This window comes from Molossus molossus, unplaced genomic scaffold, assembly GCF_014108415.1.
Source record: "Molossus molossus isolate mMolMol1 unplaced genomic scaffold, mMolMol1.p scaffold_m16_p_20, whole genome shotgun sequence".
In the NCBI taxonomy this organism is placed as follows: domain Eukaryota; kingdom Metazoa; phylum Chordata; class Mammalia; order Chiroptera; family Molossidae; genus Molossus; species Molossus molossus.
Window position 1 is genome coordinate 20,953,443 of NW_023425356.1, and position 23,716 is coordinate 20,977,158.

The following is a 23,716-nucleotide window of genomic DNA, read 5'->3' on the forward strand; positions in this document are numbered from 1 at the left end:
AAGGAGGGAAAAGACATGACAGCCTCAGGGCCTAGGATTCTTACTGGCACAGATGAAAGGCCTCTCAGAAAGCCCCTCTCTACCCTGCCAGCCCTGTTCTGGGCTGTGACCATGACAGGATCACTAAGATATCCCCTGCCCAGCAACCTGTTTCTGCCCACAGGTTCCTCCCTTCAGATCCCTCTTCCCCCCACCTGAAGAGCAGAGTATGGGAGCTGCCCAGGAATGGCTTACAGAGGTGGTCTGGCCTGAATTGGCCTGACCGAGGTTATCTTTGTTACCTAGGGGGTCTCCTGGAGATGGCCACAGATGTCGGGGATGAGGGTTGAACCAATGTCTGCAGAGTTTGGAAAAATGCTCACTGTGGGGACACAGCAAGAGAACACCTTAAACTGTCCAGTGTGTGTTGCCAAGTGAGCTGGTTATGAGGCTGGACTAGAATGTGGCTGCCGAGTTATGGGGATTCCAAATTCTGTAACAAAGTGACTTCACTTCCTGTGATCCCCTTCCCTGAGTCACCTTGTCAAATAACAGATATCCAAACAGTCCTCAGGGTTGCTGACTGCTCACGCCCCTACTCCACGGAATGTCATACCTTTACCCACTGACACCAACACACCTTTCTCTACTGCCCCCTAGAAGCTCTGGGTGAAGCCAGGATCCCAGATTTGAGGAGAGAGACCTAGGTTCATACCCAACTCCTCATTTTTTCCTCTTTGTGATCCTGGACAAGCCACTGTGTCTGTCAGGGCCTGAATCTCTCCTGCCCGCACAGTGGGACTGTTCTAGTGTAAGGTTCTTAGAAATAATGTTCGGGCACATGTGGGATGATACCTATAAAGTTGGAGGAGTGCTGTCATAGTAGGCAATGCCTCCAACCTTCTTCCTCTTGTCATCTCCTCTGGTCTGCTCCTCTTAGTATCCCTCCCATAGTCATTACATCGAGAGAGAGAGAGAGAGAGAGAGAGAGAGAGAGAGAGAGAGAGAGAGTCCGTGTGTGCACCCGCATGCGTACCAGTGCTCACTTACTGGATCCCAGAAGAAAACAGCCCCCACCTAAGCAGGAATAGGCAAGAACTTCCCAATATGTTAGGATTTCTAATTTCCAAACCAACCCTATGGGATAGGTTAAAACCCTTGCCTAGAAGGTCAGAACATTCTCCTGCCCTCTGGACTCTACGAGTCATGTACCCTGGCCAGTCCCTGCCTCTCTATGGGCCTCAGTTTCTCAAGTATCCAGTGAGGGTGAGATTCAGAACTGCATAAGCGTGAGCTCAGCATAAAAGGAGCTGAGGGTCCTCCACCCTGGGTGGGCTGTGGACAGGGATTCACGCCAGTGTTCCCTGAGCTGGGCTTCTCCTCAGACAAGAAGTGGCCAAATGCTCATCTAGGCTGCCAAGTGCTCACCCTCTCCCCTGTGCCATCTCTCTGTCTGTACATGGTTACACCAACACAGCCTTTTTCAGAGCTCCTGAGAAGGCCTGGGTACAGCAGGACCCCAACATCGAGGACACAGAGCTGGGTCATCCCTGGCTCTGCATTCTGACCAGTCTGTGATTCTGGGCAAAACATGGACCTTTCAGAACCTTCCACTTCTCCACTCAGTGGCTCCCCATGATCCTCACCTCCTGATGGACACATCCTCATGTAGTGTGGGTGTGTGACCTTCCCTTAAGTGTGGATTCCATTAGTCACTCCACAGAAGACGGCAAAGTGATCCAAGGTCACTTCCAAGATTTGGTTATAAAAAGTCAGTGCCACCCTGGCCAGTTTAGCTCAGCAGTTAGAGCATTGGCCCACGGACCAAAAAGTTCCGGGTTTGATTCCAGCCAAGGGCACCTACCTCGGTTATGGTGGCCTCCCAGGGTTATCCAGGAGGCGACCAGCCAATGTGTCTCTCTCACATCGATGTCTCTCTCTCTCTCTCCCTCCCTCCACTTCACTCTTTCTAAAGATAAATGGGAAAAGAATATCCTCGGGTGAGGATTAAAAAAGAAAAATATCAGTGCCTAACCACTTGCTCACTCTGACCTGTGTTCTCTGTCTTTGTCTCTGTCTCAGGTCCCTCACTCTGGGGACTCAGCCTCTGTGTTATGAGTTGCTGTCTGGAGAAATCCACATAGACTAGCACAGAGGAAGTCAGGCCTTCAGTCCAAGCTGAATCTTGCAGAGACACCCCCCCACCCCCAGTGACCTCAGATACTAAGTGAAGCAGACCCTGCCTCAGCTGAGACCACAGCCCCAATCCTGAGACTCACTGTGGAAGTACTCAGCTGAGCTCTGCTGAATTTCTGGTCCAAGAAACTGACATAATAAATGCTTGCTGGTTGGCCCTGGCCAGTTTGGCTCAGCGGTTAGAGCGTCGGCCTGCGGTCTGGAGAGACCCGGGTTCGGTTCCCGCTAAGGGCACGTACTTCGGTTGCAGTTTGTCCCCGGCCCTGGTTGGTCGTGCGGGTGGCAGCTACTCGATGTGTCCCTTCACGTCGATGTTTCTCTCTCTCTCTCTCCCTTCCTCTCTCTCCCTCCCACTCTATCTGTACAAAAAAAATGGAAAAATATCCTCAGGTGAGGATAATAAATAAATAAATAAATAAATAAATGCTTGCTGGTTGTCACTAAGTGTGTGGTAATGCTGTCACACAGCAATAGATCACTAACACAGTTGTCCCTGCACCAGGTCCAGGCCCTACCCTACTCCCTCCCTCCCATCTCCTTCAGACTCCCTCCAGCCACACCAACCTCCTTTCTAACCTCCTCTCTGTCCAGACTCTTTCTGCCTTCAAGTGTGTGCACAGTTGTGCCTTCTGCCAGGTTAAATACACCTGAATTTAAGCAGTCTGGCTCCTTTTGGTCCTGCTGCTGGGACTATAAGTGTCACCTCAGCACAGCCTTTTAAAAGGCCCTCATCCAGTGGCCTCCAGACATCCTCATAGCTCCTGCTCTATTTCCACATAGCAATTGTTCTTTTGTTGTTGTTGTTGTTAATCCTCTCCTGAGGATATGTTTCCATTGATTTTTTACAGAAATTGGGATGGAGGAAGGAGGGAGGAAGAGAGAGTAAGGCACATTGATTGGCTGCCTCCTGCACCCAGACCAGGGCCAGGGCAAACCTGCAACCCAGGTATGTGCTCTTGACTGGGAATCAAACGTGCAACCTGTTGGTCTACAAGCCAACGCTCTAACTGCTGAGCCAAACCGGCCAGGGCAATTGCTCTTTATTTTCATATGATTTTGTTTTTGTTGTTGTATCTACCTTCCTCTCCAGACTGTGAACTCCTAGAGGGCAGGGAACTTGTTAGTATTTTTTAGCACAATTTGAGTACACAGGACACAGTTGTTAAGTGAACAGATAAGACCAGCTCAGTTGTAGAGTTAATTGACTTGTCATTTATTTTATTTTTTCTTTTTGGTACATGCCCCTAGCGGGAACCAAACTCAGAACTCTCTGGTCCACAGGCCAATGTTCCAACCACTGAGCCAAACCGGCCAGGGTCAACTTTAGTAATTTAAAATGGACTAGATTGATAAACTTAAGTTAATCTTATGATTTAAACCTTTCATGGTTATTAAATTATGCTGAATTGCCGGATAATCCCCCAATAGCATGTCACTATATATTTTCCCACATAAGAGTGCTGGGCGGTGTACAGATTGGAGAAACGCATCCTTCACGTGGTGATTTGGGAACCCAGAGATCTTCCGTCATGTGCCTTCTCTGTCCCAGATGTCACTCTCTGCTTCCATCAGCCTGAGGGGACAGAACTTAGAGAAATGCATGTTGGAGGATTGCATCAGCCAGGTCTGCAATGGCACACATCAGGTCCTGTCCTCTTCCACTGGCAATGCAGTCACATTGCCGCAAGGGTGGCTGGGAAATACTGTCCGGCTGTGTGCTTCAAGTCAGGAGAGCGGACTTGATGGACAATTAAAGTTCTCTGACACAATGAGGAACTCATTTAGAATTATTGTGCTTTTCAAGCCTTTACTGAGTTTTACCCTATGCCAAGCACTGTGTTAAGAGCTAAATGGAGATCTGATTGGTCTGGGAGAAGCTCCCCATCTGAAGAAGGAGCTAACACAGGGCATGAAGTGCCTGGAATCCTAAGGAAAAAGAATAGAATGAATGTCTATGGAAGCCCACTGAATAATTCTAGATCTGGAAGCAACCTGTAGCTCATAGCAATTGAACTTCACTTTCAGAGATAGACAAGATATGGTTAGCAGAGGAAGACTTCAGCAGGAACTCTGGAAACAGGTCAGTTATATACAACATATATTAACAAATACTATGCAGGCATGAAAATTACAGATTAAAAAATATTAAAGGGATAAATATCCATGTTAAGTTAAAAGTAACTGGGACGATAAGGTGACCCCATTTTGGAATAACTATATTTAAATGTAGATGAAAACATATAAATATGCTGAGGGATAGTTTTCTTATTTTCTAAAATGTTTTATGTTTAATCAGAAGGCTTCCATCAGTATGCTCTGGTTTCATGTACTATTATCTTCAACCTGACATAAGGCATTGTAGTGTAGATGAGTTATCACCACACTTCCCTGCCCCATCCCTGAGGGTCAATGGGCTTGGGATGAGGCCTGTGTTTTCCTAGTGTGAAATGACAGAACAATGACTTCTACTAGAATGCACCCCAAAAACATTGAGTCTTACAGGATTTATTCTGGTCTAACGGCCAGCCTAGGAAGTAGTCTCAGTTTGGTGTGGGCTTTTATTGCTGACAGAACCATGAACCCCATAACACACATGCCATGTCTCACCTGGCCAACAGAGGGCAGTGGCATGGCTGCTCATGCCTACAATATTGAACCCCTTTTATTTATTATTTATTTATTTTTTAATCCTCACCTGAAGATATTTTTCTATTTCAGAGAGAGTAGGAAGGAGAACCTTGGCAGGTTTGGCTCAGCGGTTAGAGTGTCGGCCTGCGGTACAGAGAGTGGGAAGGAGAAAGAGAGAGAGAAACATCGATGCAAGAGAAACACATTGACTGGCTGCCTCCCGCACAACCCTGACCAAGACCAGGGACAAACCGCAACTGAGGTACATGCCCTTGACCAGAATCAAACTCGCGACCCACTGGTCCACAAGCTGACACTCTAACCACTGAGCAAAACCGGCCAGGGCTATTATTTATTTTTTATATCCTTACCTGAGAATATTTTTCCATTTATCTTCAGATAGAGTGGGAAGAAGAGAGAGAGGGAGAAATATCGATGTGAGAGACATCAATATGAGAGACACATTGTGCCCTTGACTGGGAATCAAACCCACGACCCTTTGGTCTACAGGCCGACGCTCTAACTGCTGAGCCAAACTGGCCAGGGTTTGACCCTCTTTTTTTTCTTTTTAATATTTTTTAATTGATTTTTATAGAAAGAGTGAGGAAGGGAGAGATAGAAACATCGATGAGAGAGAAAGTCGATTGGCCGCCTCCTGCATGCCCCCCACTGGGGATCAGGCCCACAACTTGGGCATGTGCCCTGACCAAGTATCAAACCAGTGACCTTTTGTTGCATGGGTTGACACTCAACCAGTGAGCCACACCAGCCGAGCTTGACCCTCTTTTAAATTTAACAGGTTCGCCTTCTTCAAAACAAGACCCATATATATGCTGTCTACAAGAGACCCACTTCAGATAGACAGGCACACACAGACTCAAGGTTAAGAGATGGGAAAAGAGCTGGGCCAGTGTGGTTCAGTTAGGTGAGCATTGTCCCATGCACTAAGAAGTCACCGGATTGATGCCTAGGTCTCTCTCTCTCCCTCTCCCTTTCTCTCTCTCTAAAATAAGTAAATAAATAAATAAAATAAAAACATTTTTTTTTTAAAGATGGAAAAAGATATGTAATCCAAATAGAAACCAAAAAAAAAGTTTGGGTTGCAATATTTGTCAAAATAACCTTTAAAACAGTCTATGTTGTCCAGCTGGTGTTGCTCAGTGGTTGTGTCAACCCACGCACCAAGAGGTCACCGGTTCGATTGCCGGTCAGGACACATGCCCAGGTTGTGGGTCAATCCCCAGTGGGGGCCATGCAGGAGGAGGCTAAACGATGTTCTCTCTCATCAATGTTTCTCTCTCTCTCTCCCTCTCACTTCCTCTCTCTCTAAAATCAATAAAGGAAAACAACAAAGGCTATGTTAAGAGACAAAGAAGGATGTTACATAATAATAAAGTGATCAATCCTGTACTGGCAGGTTTGGCTCAGCAGTTGGTGCGTTGGCCCTTGGAACAAAGGGTCACAGGTTTGATTCCTGGTCAAGGGCACATAACTGGGTTGCAGGTTTGATCCCCGACCCTGGTTGGAATTGTGGAAGGCAACCAATAGATGTTTCTCTCTCACAATGATGTTTCTTTCTCTTCCTCCCTCCTATTTACTCTAAAAATCAATGGGAAAATATTCTCAGGATATAATTCCTGTGAACATTTATGTACCCACCACAGGAGCACCTAAATATATAAAGCATATCAATGGATAGATCTTCCAAACAGAAAATTAAAAAGGAAACAGCAGCCTTAAATGGCACATTAGACCAGATGGATTTAATTGATATTTTCAGAGCATTTCACCCCAAAGCAGCAGAATATATATTCTTTTCAAGTGCACATAAAACATTTTCCAGGACAAACCATATGGCTAGGCCACAAAACAAGTCTCAATAAATTTAAGAAGATTGAAAGCATATCAAGAATCTTTTCTTTTTTTCTTCTTTTATTAATTTATTTTTGTTACAGATGTTTCTCCTTTCTTCCCCATTGACAGCCTCCTCCCCATCCCCCCACCCGTCCCCAGTTTTGTTGTCCATGTCCATCGGTTATGTAGACATGCATATAAGTTCTGTGGTTTATCTCTTTCCTCCCTCCCACCCCTTCTTCTGAGGGTTGTCAGTCTGTGCCCTACTTCCACGTCTCTGAGTCTACCCTGTTCCTCAGACTATTATGTTTATTATATTCCACAAATAAGTGAGATCATGTGATAGTTGTCTTTCTCTGCTTGCCTTGTTTCCCTTAGGATAATACTCTCCAGGTCCCTCCATGTCGTCTCAAAAGATAAGAGATCTTTCTTTCTTACAGCTGCATAGTACTCCATTGTGTATATGTACCACTGCTTTTTTACCCATTCGTCTACTGATGGACACTGGAGCTGTTTCCAGATCTTAGCTATTGCAAATAGTGCTGTATGAACATGGGGGTACATATATTCTTTCTGATTGGTGTTTCAGGCTTCTTAGGGTATATTCCTAGAAGTGGGATCACTGGGTCAAATGGCAATTCAATTTTTAATTTTTTGAGGTAACACCATAGTGTTTTCCATAGTGGCTGCACCAGTCTGCATCCCCACCAGCAGTGTACTAGAGTCCCCTTTTCTCCACACCCTCGCCAACACTTGTTTGATGATTTATTTGTGGCGACCATTCTGACAGGTATGAGGTGATACCTCACTGTTGTTTTAATTTGCATCTCTCTGATGATTAGTGATGTTGAGCATTTCTTCATATGTCTCTTGACCATTTGTATGTCCTGTTTGGAGAGGTGTCTATTTAGTTCCTCTGCCCATTTTTTAATTGGGTTCTTTGTCTTCCTTTTGTGGAGTTGTATGAGCACTCTACATATTTTGGAAATTAACTCCTTATCCCATACAGTGGGTTCCCTTTCCATTTTGATAGTTGTTTCTTTTGCTGTGCAGAAGCTTTTTAGTTTGATGTAGTCCCATGTGTGCATTTTTTCCTTTGTTTCTGTTGCCTTAGGTGGTGTATCTGTGAAAATTCTGCTGCATATGACATCTGAAATTTCAAGAATCTTTTCTGATCACAATAGAAACCAATTGCAAGGGGTAAAAAATAGAAAAACACAAATACATGGAGGCTAAATAATTGGGAAAAAAATTTTTTTAATGGAAGTCTTTTCTAGAAAAAAGGTGGATCAAGGACAGCATTAGAAAAGAAAAGTGGAAGTTCATTGAAGGAAAGTAAGAGTTCTGGTGACAATGGTTTCTCATTGGCTGAGCTGCCCTTTTTCCATTGGCTGGGCTTGTTGCTGGGCTGGAAGAAAATCTTGTCTTTCTGTTGGAGATGCAAGGTCGTCTCTTCTAAAGACAGTCTGGACTCTAATTGTAGTTGAAATTTCCTTTATTAGTTTTCACAGTTCATTGCTTTCAACTGATTCATGACCTAAAAAAGCTTTAACTGTGAGGGTTAAGAATCCTTGACCTATTCTCTGAGAGGAAAAAGTTCATGTGAGCATCTAGCACTGACCCTGGGGGTGTCAGCCAAAATTCTAGTGTTCACCAGTGCAGAACTATGGGACTGCAAATACATTAGCAACTCTTTGTAAGGAAAGAACGTACACACGGGGAACCAAGGAACTCTAAGAGCATTTTAGCTTACAGTTCAGCTTATTTCGTATAGCAGCTGAGGTTTCCATGTCTCCCATCAACGAGGACCTTGAGCCTGCTGGCAGGTTTGTTGTGAGTACCTGTATACATATGAGGGTTGGGGGCAGAAATGGTTCACCTTGTTTTTCATCAAAAGGTATTATGTGAGCTTCCAGTGAATTTCCATCACTTCTAGCCATAATTTTCCAGCTATTTTCATCATCCATTGGTTCTTTTCGTCCAGCCGCTCTGACGAACGAAGGCAAAACCGAAACACGGAAGGAGAGAGCAAAAGCAAAGGAAGCTACAAAGGGGACCTAGCGCCCGGTCTTTTGTTCTGCGGTCCCTTTAAGAGAAGAACCTCTTGGGACCGGCAGTCCCAACCGACCCCAGTTTTAACCGAAACCTAACCAGGACTTCCCCCTCTTGACTCAAATAAGACCAACTTTGGATTTTCCCTCCCCTGTTGACCAATCAGATTCTGTTACCAGGCAGACTTGAGCTGCAGCCGGTGCGGACCTGGCGCCTTCTGTCTCCGGGTGGCAGCAACGACCAATGAGAGAGCAGGCCGTCCGAGTATCTAGGCAGATCGGGGCTGTTCCAGCCATTCAGAAAAAAGAAAATAAAGCAACGCACGAGCCCGCCGGGCCAGGACCGTGGGGCTGGGCTGGAGTGAAGGTGGCTACGAGGTAGTTTCTCTTTCTCCCTTACCTTTATTGTTGCTTGTGTGGGAAAGCGGCTGTTCAAAGGTGGGAGGGGGCAATATCAGTTGGGAGGAGAGGAGAAAAAGATTTTAGCTGTATTTTCAACAGCTTCTTCACCCATGTGCACGTGCTCCGAATCTGGGACCTCATTTTCCCAACCGGGTTTCCTACGCCCAGCCCAGGAGTTCCGCAACCCTAAACCCCCTACTTTGCAGCAACCCGGGATTGAATGGAGGGGGAAGGGCAGTGGGTGGGGGCGCGCTTCGGGATGGGATGTTGAGGGAGATGACGTAGGGGCCTGCGACCTGGAGGGGAGCGGCAGTCGAAGCGGAGGCAAGATTAAGTAATGAGAACTTGGGCCCAGTTTTTTCCAAACCTAGAAGGGCAGAATATGACCGTATCCTTTCTGACCTCCCAGAGAAATTCAACGGTGAGGCGTACATTCGAGAATTAGATAACTTTGTTTTGTGGTGGTGGTTGTTTTTGAAGGAGAAGAGGGCAGTATGAGGTCAGAGTCAGAAATGAACATTTATTTCTTATGTGGATTCCCAATCCCCTTAGCTCTTCCTTTTTAGTTTTCTACATATAGGAGACTGCAGGAAGGTGGGGCAAATAGAATGGAGATGGCAAAGATCTTTTGAGGTATATAATTGGGCCTGGAGAAGTAATGGAATATTTTCTAATTTTTGGAGAAGGCAAGTGGTGAGAAAAAGACCACTAGAGAAATTCGGAGGCTTGCTTTCTGTTTCTCTTTCTGGGTAGAGAGATGAGGAGTGCCTTGGGATCTCCCAGGAAGGGCAGTAAAATCTTCATGTCCTGTCTCCTGTCAGCTCAAGCCTTCATGCCAGGATGGCAGAAGATGAACCTGATGCTAAGAGCCCAAAGACTGCAGGAAGGGCCCCGTCAGGTAGTGCTGAGGCAGGGGAACCTACCACCCTTCTTCAGAGGCTCCGGGGTACCATTTCGTAAGTACTCATCCCCTCCTCCAAACCTTGTTCCAGACCCAGGTATAATAATCCCTATAGCACCTCACTTCCTCTGTAGATGAACTGCCTCTCCCCAAGCAAGTGCATCTGACCAGGGGGAGATTGTTCACATGGTAGCAGTTGTTGAGCACCTGCCAGACATTTAAGTCCTCTTCCTCTCCCTAGCAATCAGACACAGAATGGGGAAAAATCTTGTGTCTGACCTCCAGCTTTCTCCTCTTCTCCACAGTAAGGCCGTGCAGAACAAAGTAGAGGGAATCTTGGTAAGTGTTTTGGGGAGAGGGCAATAGAGAAATTGAATTAGTGGGGGATGAGGATGGTGAGGACATGAGTAAGTGAAAAGTTTTTGTGGGAGAGGCAGTGATACCTATCCTGTGAGAAGATAATTGACTTTGCAACTTACTGCCAGTTTGACCTTGAGCATCTTACTTCATCTCTGTATGACCAAAGCCAATACAATAGAAATAAAATCAGAGCTGATCCTCTCTGCTTCCTCTGTCACCATGGTGGTTCATAAGGGCTCCTCCGAGCACAGTAAGCACCCAGCCTCACATCATTCTAAGGTCTTTTTTCAGTCTGACGGTCTCTAAGTCAGCTAGACTTTTTGGTAAGGATCAGAGGGTTCTACCTTCTACCATGGGTCATTCTTAGCCTCATTGTTTCTCTTGACTCTGTTCTTCCTTACTTCAGCAAGATGTACAGAAATTTTCAGACAATGACAAGCTGTATCTCTACCTTCAGCTCCCCTCAGGGCCCAGTACTGGAGACAAAAGGTATGTTTGATGCTAGACTTTTAGATGTCAGAGGTTCTGATTCTTAAAGGTTCCCTGGGAAAGGGTGGGATGGATAGGAGTACTCATGAGGGCTGTCCTTGATCAAGAAGAAAAGTCCCTGCCTGGCCAATGTGGCTCAGTGGTTGAGCATCAGCCCATGCACCAAGAGGTTGCCGGTTCGATTCCTAGTCAGGGCACATGCCCAGGTTGTGAGCCAAATCCCTAGTAGGGGGCATGCAGGAGGCAGCCAGTCGTTCTCTCTCATCGATGTTTCTATCTCTCTCTCCCTTCCTCTCTCTCTAAAAGCAATAAAGAAAAAAAAATTTTTTTTTTTTTTTAAAGAAGAAGAAAAGTCCCTGTCCTGCATTGGTTTACCAGAGAAAGGTAGATTCTGAGTGAAGTGATTTGGTCCAGCACTACTGAAGTGGTAGTCTGGATAGAACCAGGACAACTGTTGAGAATTTACTAGTGGTTTTCTTTTTTACTCTTTTGCAGCTCAGAGCCAAGTACACTCAGCAATGAGGAGTACATGTATGCCTATAGGTGGATCCGCAACCACCTAGAAGAACATACTGACACCTGTCTGCCAAAGCAAAGCGTTTATGATGCCTATCGGTGGGTAGATGTGGGGAGTGGAAGGGTAGGTTGCCTCTGGAGAATTCCCTGCCTTGACAGAGTCTGACTTCTTAAAAAGCTTTCCCAAACTTGATCCCCGGGGACTCTCTGAACCCACCCATGACCTCCTTCTCTGAGTATCTTCCAACTCTGCCCCCCCTCCCCCCACTCAGGAAGTACTGTGAGAGCCTCGCTTGTTGCCGCCCACTCAGCACAGCCAACTTTGGCAAAATCATCAGAGAGATCTTCCCTGACATCAAGGCCCGAAGGCTTGGTGGCCGGGGTCAGTCCAAGTATCCTTGAGTGGAGAGGTTGGGGCTGGAGGACCTGGGGAGGAAAATTTATGGATGTGGAGAGCCAGGAATAGAAACAGCCCAACCTTCCTCAGGGTTTGGAGAGCCCCATGTGTTGGTTTCTCCTTAACTTACATCAGATATTGCTACAGTGGCATACGAAGAAAGACTTTGGTATCTATGCCACCCTTGCCTGGCCTTGACCTAAAGGGCTCTGAGAGTGTAAGTAGCAAACAACGCTCTGATTGCACTCTTCTCTCCAAGGTGGAAGTCTTTGGGACATGGTTTGAGGACTGACACAGCCTAGGTGATTCTGCACATAGCTTCTGGGTATATAGGATATGCCCTTCTGCCCACCCTATGGCTGAGGCAGAGGATGAAGAGCATATGTGGGTTTCTGGGAAGGGATGGTACAGGCTACTCCCATTTCCTGTTTGGTCTTACTATGGTCAACGTGGATGCTCAAGAGGGGTTAAGGGTCCTTTAGTTTGAAGTATTATGAGGCATGTCCTTCCTCACTGCAGCCAGATATGGGCCCAGAAGTAACCCCAGCACCTCGGGATGAACTGGTTGAGGCAGCCTGTGCCCTGACCTGTGACTGGGCAGAGCGAATCTTGAAACGGTCCTTCAGCTCCATCGTTGAGGTCGCCCGCTTCCTGCTACAGCATCATCTCATCTCTGCCCGCTCTGCACATGCCCATGTGCTTAAGGCCATGGGGCTTGCTGGTGGGTGGACTCTGTTTTGTGTTCTGAGAAACCCTCAGCCACTCTCATCTTCAAAATTCCTCCCACATACTAGGATAGAGATACCTTGAATTTGCCTTCTATTCCTAGAGACCCTTCTATGACATACCTTAGACTACCTTCTTTCCACTGTCTCCACCAGTTAGTCAGAATTGCCACACTCCTCCATTCTGTTTCCTCCTCACCTTATTACCTTTTCTGGCACTTCTGCAGAAGAGGATGAACATGCCCCTCGGGAAAGGACATCTAAATCTAAGAATGGTGTAGAGAACCCAGAGGATGGAGCCCATAAGAAACCAGAGAGACCGACCCAGGTAGGAAGTTGATGCCGTTAACCTTGCTGCCCTGGCCTTTGGGCTTAATATACCCTTCCCCCATGGGTCCCATACTTTTTCACCTCCTGTGCCCATGTTTCCTCCGGTGTCCAGTCTTTCCATTTACTGTATTCCTCTCTTTACTTCTTAGCCTCCTCAGGAACTGGAACCCCGAGCTGGGGCTGGTCCCCCAGTACGCGGAGAGCGGAAGAAGAGTGTAGTAGAGAGTCCAGTCCCAGCAGCCAATAACCCACAGGTTAATGCCCTGGTGGCCCGGCTGCCTCTGCTCCTCCCCCGGGCCCCTCATTCGCTTATTCAGCAAATCTCCGTCTCTCCATCCATCGTGGCCCCCAAGCTTTCTTCAGGCACTCTGAAATTGACTGCACTACCTGTGTCCAATAGGGTTAGGGGATCCCAGGCAGCTGTGCCCATCATTAATATGATCTTACCAACTGTTCCCGCTTTGCCTGGACCTGGACCTGGACCTGGACCTGGGCATGCTCCACCTGGGGGGCTTACTCAGCCACTGGGCACAGAGAATAGGGAGGTATACATAGGTGGTGACCCAAGACCTCATGACAAGGGTATCAAGAGGACAGCTGAAGTAACTGTGAGTGAGGCCAATGGACAGGACCCACCAGCAAAAGCAGCAAAGCAGGATATAGAGGATACAGGGAGTGATGCCAAAAGAAAACGGGGGCGCCCTCGAAAAAAATCAGGTGGAAGTAGGGAAAGGAATTCTGCCCCTGAGAAGTCATCAGCTGCCATGGACTCTGCCCATTCATCAAGGTTATCACAGGAGACGTGGGCCCCTGGAAGCAACTCAGCTGGAGGGTCAGAGAAGCCAGGGCCAGTGGGAGAGGCTGAGAAGGGGTTGGTGCTTGCCCAAAGTCAGGAAGATGGTGCTATATCTAAAGGAGGAAGGGGCCCCAGTTCCCGCCATGCCAAAGGAGAAGATAAAATTCCTCTTGTCACCCCGAAAGTGAGTGTCATCAAGGGCAGTAGAAGCCAAAAGGAGGCTCTTTATTTGGAAAAGGGAGAGGTAGGCACTGTAGCACAGGGTAATAAAGATTTAAAGGGGCATATACTTCAAAGTTCCTCATCCCATGAGCAGAAAGACCCCAAAGCAACACCCCCCTGATAGGTATGCAGAGAAGAGTGTTTATATCCAGATGTGAACTCTTACCTGTCTGCCTCGTAGAGCCCTTCTCACTTGCTTCTCCTCTGGCTCTTTTTTTTCTAAAGGGAATTCATGCTCTTCTGTGTAGACAGCTCAATACCCTTGGCTTTAGAGTCACTAACAAATCTGTAGTGACCTTACCTGGATCCTGTGGGAAGTTAGGATTGGACTGATAGGATGAACATATAGGTTAGGAATCTTTTTGGTTTCAAGTCATAGAAAACCTAACTCATACTGGCTTAAAAATAAAGATTATTGGTTCATGTAACTGTAAAGCCCAGAGGTAGTGCTGGCTCCAGGTAAAGCTGATCCAGTGGCTCAGTAAGTCTAAATACCTGATTGACTCCCCTTCCCCTCCCCAACCTCTCTGTTCTACCTTCTGTAGGATCATAGGAACCCCGGGCCGCCAGCACTCCTAGAATTACAATGTTTCCTCATTTATATCCAACCAGAAACAGGGCATCTTTGTGCCAGGAATACTAGCAAGAACCTTGATCCTTCTGATTAGGCCAGCTTGTGTCACATGTCCACCCCTAACCAATCCCTGTGGCCAGAGGGATGGTATATGCTAATTTGCTTATCTACATCAGGGACTGCATCTATGGAATAAGGGTGGGATTAGCCTTCTTAGAAAGTGGGAGGGGGAAGTTCCTGGGGAGGCAGTTGACACCTGGCCACTACTATTAAGTACACGTTTTAGCTTGCTAGGTTGAGATCCGCTGTACCTGCTTTTTCCCTCATAATCTTGCATTTTTCTTACTGCAGCTGTAACCTCTTCTTATTCTGGTCTCAGAAGGAATGAGAGGGAAGTCACTTTCTTTTAGGGACTATTTTTTAGTCTCGTTTAGATGACAATCCCTATTTGTTTTTTTCACCTACAGCTCAGAAATGGAGTTCCTTCCTTTTCCTGTTTGTAAACTTTAGTTTCTCGTTTCTGCTTCCCTGTCTCCCACCCTACTGCCACTATCACTAGAGAGTGATATTCACTTCTGGTCATTTTATTAAATTCACTCTGTATCCACCAGGTGTCAGCCTCTTATCATACATGTGTCAGGACTAGTCAGGATTGTGGGGTTTAGCCTAGCTGTATGAAAGGAGGTAGCTCTGTGTATCAGGGAGCACCAATAGGAAGGGAATCCAGACCCTGCAGGTTGGTCGTTGGGAAATGCTGTAAACTCACCAATATTTATCAAGGACCTAACTTTGTCTTCTGCATAGGGTAGCTTCTGTCAGGGAATCTTGGCTCTTCCCAAGAAATACAGATGTTCTTTCAGGGAGATTTCATTTGTTCATTTATTTCCACTGCAGCAGATTTTTAGAAATTATAATATGTAATATTTGATATCTATAAAAATATATTTAACATGAATAAATTATGAAGCATAATAATTAAATTACTACCTATGACCCATCACCCAACTTATACATTAAAACATTGGAAATATCATTGTCTTTCTTGTGCTTCTCCCCAGTACTATCCCCTGCCTCTCCCTAGAGATAACTACTGTCCTTAATTTTGTGTTTATTAATTACCTACTATTATATATACATATATATGTATATGTCCTTTTATAATGTGTTGTTCAGTCTTGCTTTCAGCTTTATGAAAATTTTATACTTTAATAGTACCCTTTAGTTTGCTTTTTTCACTTAACATTATTACTAAGGTTCATCCATATTGTAGATATCTGTGACTCATTCATCTGCATAAGTACATAAACAACAAGTCATTTATCCATTCACCTATCAATGGACTTTGGGTTATTTCCAATTACAAACAATGCTGCTATGAACATTCTTGTACATGTTAGTGCCTTTGTTTTTAGCAAGATTTCTAAAAAACTTTCTAAAATGGTTCTTTTGGTCTATATACCCTGAGTTGGGGACTGTTTCTTTCTGTCTTATTCTCTGGAAGAGTTTATATCAGATTGAAACGAACTGTCCCCTGAAAGTTTGGTAAAGCTCATTTGTTAAGCCATTTGAACTTGGCGTTTCTTTGTGAGAAAATTTTTAACTATTGATTCAATCTCTTTAATAATTATAGGCTGTTTGGACTTCCTATTTCTTCTTGAGTAAATTTAGGTAAAGTGTTTCTCTGAAATTTTGTGAATTTTAGGTCTTTTTTTTTAATGAAATTTCCTGTCTTTTATTTCTACTACTGTGCTTTCTTTTCTTTTGATCAATTGCACCAGAAATTTTGTTATTTTCTGTCTTCAGTTACTACTTTGGGCTTTGCTGATCCTCTCCCTTTTGTATTTGTTTTCCATTTCACTGATTATGGATCTTATCTATAGTATTTCCTTTCTTCGGGTTTCTTTAGATTTAATTTTATGTTCTTTTATAATATCTTAATTTTGACACTTATCTAATTGATTTTCAAGCGTTTTTTTTCTAGTATAAGTTTTTAAGGACGTGTTTCTCTACCTTCCTCAAGTTTTTCTGTTGTAAAGATTTTTTTTCTGTTGTAAAGTATTGTAATTATTATTTAGTTCTAAGAATATTTAAATTACCTTTATGACTTTTTTGAGTCATGAATTATTTCAAAAAGTTGTATAATTCCCATGTCTAGGTATTTTTAAATTTATCTTTTTGAGAATTTCAGCTTAATATATGCTGAGAATGTGGTCACTGTGATACCAGTTCTTTGAAATTTGTTGGGATTGTTATTTTATATTCTGTAACTTATCTTGGATGTCTAAATCTGTTGTTGTTTTACCTGTGGTAGCTTGTTTCCTTATATATTTTATATTTTGGGGTTTCGAGCTCATATTTTGTTAATCTGTAGGAATCCAGAGGGCCTAAACTGTGAGTACCTTCCTCCAGAGAGGATTTGTGTTTGCTTCTGCCAGAAGCCAAAGAGTGCTTTTGACCTGGGACTCTGTTAGCCCCTTAAAGAGTCCCAGTTAGATTCAGGAGTGCCGGGTTTTTTCCTGTTCCGTGGCTAGGTCCAAGGTTTAGCTTCTGTTCACAATACTGGTTTTGGCATTTGTCCTGCGGCAAACATGCTTTTCCTACTGCAGGTTGATCATCCCTCATACAGATTTCAGCTTAATGTTATTTTTTCTGCTTTTTGAGATTTGCCTTTCTAACAAGCTCAGCAATGTACTAAATATCATGCTTGCTGTCATTTGTCCAGGATCTAGTTGTATTTTAATGGGAAAGCCCTTTCTCTTATCCATGTTGCCAGAAGTAGGAGTCAATTACTGTGTGTTTTAGATTTTTCTTCTTTTTTTTTAAGTGCTTGGTATTTGCATTTGTTAGAAGCTAGTTGACTTAGGCTTAGTCTTCAAGTCAGTAATGATCACAGCACAGTGTGAGTTACACAGCCCTAGCCAGTTATTCTGTGGTTAGAGCTTCAGTCTGGGGACCCAAGGGTTCGATTCCAGTCAAGAGCATGTACCTGGGTTGCAGGTTGGTCAGGGTCATGAGGGAGGCAGTCATTCAATGTGTCTCTCTCACATGGATGTTTCTCTCTCTTCCTCCTTCCTTTCCACTCTTATCCAAAAATCAATGGAAAAATCTCCTTGGGTGAGGATAAAAAAAAGAAAGAGTAAGCAGAGAACTGTGGGAGCCCAAAAGAATAGCACACAGCTCAGACAGGGATCAGGAATGACTTCCCAGTAGAGGTGAGTAGGAATTTAGCTAGACAAGTCTAACTCATAAGGCAAGAACAGAACAAATAAGACAAGGTAAAAAGAGCTAAATCATGACACCCACTTTACTACATAAGAGTTGAATATAAATTTAGATCACTTAGGGCTGAGTAATTTGGGAAAGCTACATGGAAAAGGTAGGTTTGAATTAAGCCTTTAAGGTAAGTAGACCTTAGATAAGTGAAAAAGAAGAGGGCATTCTAGGAAAAGTAGGGGTTTGGGGGTATGGGCATGGCAGTATAACTCAGTAAAGAGACCTGTCAGGCAAAATGGATGTGTATGAACAACAGTGAGAAATAAACTGGAAGAAGAATACACAACCATTATAGTTACCTGTTGACTGAATGAATGTATAGGAAGCATAAAGTTTGCATTCGAAGATGGGGGAACTGGAGTCAAAAGGAACTAGCCAGGCATCTGTTGCCTTTATCAATGTGGGAGAAGATGAGTGACTGGACAAGGTTGCTGACACATTAGAGGTAATAGACATATGGAAAAATAAACCACTGATGATAGGATAGATAGAAGCATCCAGGAAATATTCTTACCATGATTGGTTTAGGGGATGTATCCATTTACTTTGGGAGACCCAGCCACTGGATGATTTTGAGATTTACATGAATGTTATAAGGTTTTTAAGTAGTCTATTTTTAAAACTTACTCTATTTTTAAAATCTAACATGAAACGTTATTCTGTAGTTAATCTTTAGTTCATTATATGAAGGGCTAAACTAAGATTTTGGGGAATGTCTACTGCTCCCTCTCTACCATTCCTTATTCTCTCCCCAATACCCTGTTCCCATTCCCATTACCTTACATACACATACCCGTGTCATCTTCTTTCATTTTAGCCCTACCATAAATGAAGTTAAAGATAACTTATAATTTACTAAAATTTGAAATAATATTTTGCTATTAAACCAACACAAACTCACTCTATATATTCTGTGGCCCAAAATAAATGAATTTATTGCCCATTTTTGTGGGTAACAACTTTCATTAGAAATCAAAGCAAATGCCACATTCACTGACATACCAAACCGAGGAATTAATATCATTATGTATTTGTCTAGGTGTTTTGTTCCATGTTATGTTTCCTTTTTTTTTTTTTTGATATGTGCCCCTAGCGGGAACCGAACCCAAGACTCTCTGGTCTGCAGGCCGACGCTCCAACCCCTGAGCCAAACCAGCCAGGGCTCATGTTATGTTTCCTTCATAGGTCTACTTCTTTGTCTAGGATCATCCTGTTGGCTCCATCCTGTAAGATAAAACTAAGCATAACATAACTAATAAAGCAATATCTATGAAATGTTCATGAGGAAACTTCTTTTTACTGGAAAGAACGTGAATTCAGTTCAAATCTTAGCTTTACCTATTTCCATATGATTTTGAACATTTATTTAGTCCAGTTTTTTCAAACTGTAGATTATATCCTATTAGTGGGTTGTGAAGCTGATTTAGTAATTACTGATGCAAAACTTTTTAAAAAGTGAAATAAAATAGAAAATATCAGAATGTATTACATAGAGTAAGAGTTAAGTATTGTTTCATGAAACATCTCAGTGAAGACATGTCTATGTGTTCTTCATTGGTCATGATATAAAATGCATTTCTTACTGTGGGTTGAAGTAAAACAATTTTGAAAAACAATAACAACCATTTCAAGCTCAGTTTCCATAAAATAGGATAAAATATTTTTCATAGGGCTTTAATGAGGAATAAATGAGGTAATGTTTGTATTCTTACACAGTAGAGGCTTGAGTAATAACTGTTAGCTTCTTTTCTTTAAAAATAAAAAGCCCAAAATACCATGGTTTGGGGGGATCACTATAATTTCTTTAACTACAGAAGTGTTTATAATATAACTAGAGCTGCCCAGCTGGTGTGGCTCAGTGGTTGAGTGTTGACCTGTGCACCAAGAGGTCGCCAGTTTGATTCTTGGTCAGGGCACATGCCCAGGTTGTGGGCCTAATCCCCAGTGGGGGGCATGCAGGAGGCTGCCAATTGATGTTCTCTCATCAATGTTTCTCACTCTCTCCCTCTCCCTTCTTTTCTCTCTAAGATCAATAAAGGAAAAAAATAAATAAAATATAACTAGAGCTATATTATGACCTGAGTCCCAGTTTTACCAATTCTTGATAAGTAAGCCAACTTCTTTCTCTAATTTGATGAAATTTAAGTAATATAAATGATATTACCTGACCCTGTTGCTACTTTCCTGGTGCAATGCCAACAAAATTAACTTTTTTAAAATATGTATTTTATTGATTTTTTTTAGAGAGAGAGGAAGGGAGGGGGAGAGAGAAACATCGATCTGCTGCCTCTTGCACAGCTCCTACTGGGGACCAAGCTTGCAACCCAGGCATGTGCCCTGTCAGAAAATCAAAGCGGGACCTCTCAATGGGACGTTGCTCAATCCACTGAACCATACCAGCCAGACCAAAATTAACATTTTTTCCTGTGGCAGAAACTAAGGATATAGCTGGAAATACAAAAATGAATCCTTTTCTGCCTTGCGGAGACTAAGGGATTTGGAAACTCATAGAAATAGAGGGTAAACAAAATAAACAAACAAAAACCCTTTAGAAGTGAGAAAGACAAAGTCATAAAAAGATGCAAAGAAGTATACATATATGAGAGCCCTCAGAATTATAAACACAGAAAACTTGAAACAAACTTCTACTTAATACTTTGGGGGGGGGGGGCCGGTCTCCATTAATGATTTATTACTACCTGTAGCTATAAAAGTTCCTAAAATTTGAACAGAGATGTTCCCGAAATGTTTTTTGTTATGAGAAAATAAAAAAGCTTACAACTATAAAAAACAGAGCTGTCACATCTCTCTTTATAATATTTCACAGAGGTGATCTTATGGCCCTTTGGAACCCTACCCCTGGAGGGAATGAATGTGTGACACTTTAAACTAGGCAAAAGCAGGGCCATCACGTTTTGATATTTGCCTGACAGCTAACTGGGAGCTAGCCAAGAGCTGCTAGGCCTGACAGGTGCTCTAGTGATTCCCCACTCCAGACCAGTGTCGATAAATTTAAACTATCTTTGGTACTCTCAGTCTCTTTCTCAGCTCATCTTGTTACTGTACTCCTGCTTTAATGTAGTTTATCAGCTTGCCCTCTCATAATTTGAGCAAATTCCCGTTTCTATTCTTCAGCATACAATTTTTTTGGCCTTCAGAATGCTTTTTTTTTTTTTTTTTTTTTAAGATTTTTTTTCCTTTATTGATTTTTAGAGAGGAAGGGAGAGGGAGAGAGAGATAGAAACATCCATGAGAGAGAAAATAGATTGGCCTCCTCCTGCATGCCCCCCACTGGGGATCAGGCCGACAACTGGGGCATGTGCTCTGACCTGGAGTCGAACTGGCGACCTCTTGGTGAATGGGTCATGCTCAACCTCTGAGCCACACCGGCAGGGCAATGTTCCTCTCTTTTTTGTTCTGCTGAATCATATCCAATAAATCTTATAAGACATAGCTTAACAATATTTTGAAGCCATCCATTAATTCACCGTATACCGAGTAGTTAGGCCTTCCCTGTTAGCCATACTCCCCTATGTTCCTTCAGCAATTAGGTACCCTATTTCTTCAACTTTTGTACATATTGCATGTTTCACATAGGTATTTTCAAGCTATTACCTTTATTCTGCCTTCCAATTAAACACCAAAGCAGTGACCCTCTTTTCTTTCATCATCTACCCTATGTTATGGTCACAATAATAGTAATATATACATAGTAGCAATCTGTATTCTTTTAATCCTCACAAAACCCCATAAAGTGTTAGTATTCCTGGATCCACTTTGCAGATATAGAAACCTGGGTTCAAAGAGATTAAAACAGTCATCCCAAATCAAACAGCCTATAATTGGCAGGAAAGGTGGTATCCAAGATCTGGGCTCAAATAACTAGCCTCAATATCAAAATAAATAAGGCCCTATGAGGATTGGGGCAGGCTCTGATCGAGAGAGCTCCCAATCAATAAAAATGCTGTCAGATACACAAAACCAACAGAGGTCCATTTGTAGGGTGGGTTTTTGTTTATTCGTTTAGTTTTACATGATTTTGTTCTGTTTTGAAGGAAGGGTTGTGCCCTCCAAGCCTGTGTCATTTCACTCACCTCTCCCAAACTGACCCTGTCCAGCCCCTCCCTAGAGAGGTCGACGTGCAGAGGCTGGAGGCCAAAGGCTACCCAGGCAAGTGGTGACTTCCGAGGCAGAACCGCGGCCTCGAGATGCGACGCTATCGGCAAAAGATTGACGCGGTAGTATAGATTCCCGAAGCGAAAAGGGGCGTAATCTGGGCATCGTCCTTTAAAATGAATAGGAAAAGGGTACTGAGGGTGACGATCTTACCCCCCTACCCTCTCTCTTTCTCCTCTCCTCACTGGGCCCTAGCGTCCATTGCACGGCCTGATTTACTAAGGGAGACGTGTGGAATAGGGGAGGGGGTAAGGTCACTGACTGCAACTACGAGAACTCTCTTAACTCAAGCGGACTTATTTACATATAATTTGCATGTACTTATGGAAGTACGCAATATGTCTGTGCGTCTCCTCTTACAGGGTACCCACGCCCGCCTGCCACTCTCTGCTGTGGGCCGGGAGCCCCTGCCCTTTTTTCAGGAAAATTTTCTTCCCTTTCGGCTTCCTTAGTCTCTCAAACTCGACCTCTTAGGTCCGCCTCTCAAAGATTGGCCCCTCCTTCCACCCGTAGGCTCCTCCCCTCGACCTCTCCTCCCTCCCCAGCTTCCAAACATCTGTTCCCCGCCCCCTTTTTTATTTCTGAACAGGCATGTTCCAGGCAGCTCACTCGACTCCTTAGGTTACTGTGGGATCCTAGGGTCCTGAGCGTCGGACAAGCAGGAAAGCATATGCTAAGAAAAAGGGCTTGGATTTAAGAAAATCAAGCCCTGCTGGGGATATTTTGGGGGAGGATCTTGGTTGTGCAGAGGGAGGAAGAGGAGGTTGTGTGGCCCGGTCGAACTTCAGGCAGCGCAAAGGCCCCCTCAGGCGGCGCCAAGGGCAGCCCCGCAGCCGGGGCCTGGTGCAGCCGCCGCGGCCGCTGTCAGGGAAGCGCAGGCGGCCAATGGAACTCAGGAGCGGCCGCTGCTGCTGAGGCGGCGGTGTCGGCAGCCCGACTCCGACCGCCCCCACCCCCTCCGCGGGGGTCCCCCGGAGGTAAGCGACTCCTACCCCGCTAGCCCCTCTTGTCCTGTGTTGTGGAGGTCCCCCTCCCACGCTGTCCCACACAGCCTCCCCCCGTCCCCACACCTAGGTTCGACTACAAAACTGCCCTCCCGGTGGCATCTGCACCCGGGTTCCTTCTCCACCCTTTCGATCCAAGCCTGGGGTACTTCTCTGCTTTTTGGCTTCCTCTTCTGTTTAGCTCCTCCCTCTGCCCCGGGGATTCCCCCCTCCCTCCCTCTTATCCCTGCAGCCTTCTTCCCGAATTATTTTGTCTCGTAAGTCGTGAACTCTTTCACATCAGGACGCCTCTTATAAAGCCCCTCCTTGTTTGTATTTCCTCCCGGTATGTTCATCTGCCCCAAATCTTTTTTCCATGGCCTCCGCCTTTATCCTTTTTCGTATGTCACCCCTTTTCACAGATGTCTCTGTGCAACCCTAGCACTGGGTTCCCATTTCCCTGAGCTAAAGATTGTGGCCCTCTTTTTCTCTACTTCTTCAGATTCCATTACCTCACCGCCCACCACGCAGCTCCTGGCTTCCAAGAATTGCCTATTCCCCTGTCCTTAAGGGATCTCATCGTCATTCCTAAAGTATCATTTGCATTATGCTTGAACCTTACTCCTTACCCTTCTCTGGAGTGTTTTATGATCCCTGTAACTTCCTTTAGCTTCCTTTGCCCCTTCCGTAATACTCCAACGTTTGGAGGTTTTTTCCTGTTGAAAAGAGATCTGACAGTACCTCTTCCCATTCAGGATTTCCAATTTCAACACCTTCTTCCTCGAATTTCAAAGACTTTGCTGATCCTTGTGACACTTGGTTCTGTTTTCCCTGTGGTCTTTATGTTTTCTCTGTCCTACTCTT

At 44.4% G+C, this 23,716-nt stretch overlaps 2 protein-coding genes across 7 annotated transcripts in view; both read left to right on the top strand.

Annotated features, from left to right (window-relative positions):
- The first annotated feature begins 9,011 nt into the window (after positions 1-9,011).
- On the top strand, positions 9,012-15,513 carry RFX5 (regulatory factor X5). 2 transcript variants are annotated; one of them, XM_036271930.1, is made up of 11 exons: positions 9,026-9,086; positions 9,932-10,066; positions 10,317-10,350; positions 10,778-10,860; positions 11,203-11,244; positions 11,356-11,475; positions 11,649-11,768; positions 11,909-11,990; positions 12,293-12,494; positions 12,726-12,826; positions 12,978-15,513. In XM_036271930.1, the coding sequence occupies exons 2-11, from the start codon at positions 9,951-9,953 to the stop codon at positions 13,965-13,967; spliced, it is 1,890 nt and encodes a 629-aa protein (XP_036127823.1). In that variant the 5' UTR covers positions 9,026-9,086; positions 9,932-9,950; the 3' UTR covers positions 13,968-15,513. The 2 variants fall into 2 exon arrangements, with proteins under 2 accessions (XP_036127822.1, XP_036127823.1); XM_036271929.1 differs by lacking the exon at positions 11,203-11,244 and having other exon boundaries at positions 9,012-9,086; positions 12,978-15,474.
- The window catches only part of PI4KB (phosphatidylinositol 4-kinase beta), a 40,780-nt gene continuing 30,125 nt past the window's right edge, over positions 13,062-23,716 (top strand). For 2 of the 5 annotated variants that reach the window (XM_036271925.1, XM_036271927.1), the window contains exon 1: positions 22,431-22,846. The gene's annotated coding sequence lies outside the window, so the exon portion shown is untranslated. Of the gene's footprint in view, positions 13,083-22,430; positions 22,847-23,716 lie in introns of those variants that run through there. The other 3 variants (XR_004960862.1, XM_036271928.1, XM_036271926.1) reach the window with 2 other exon arrangements.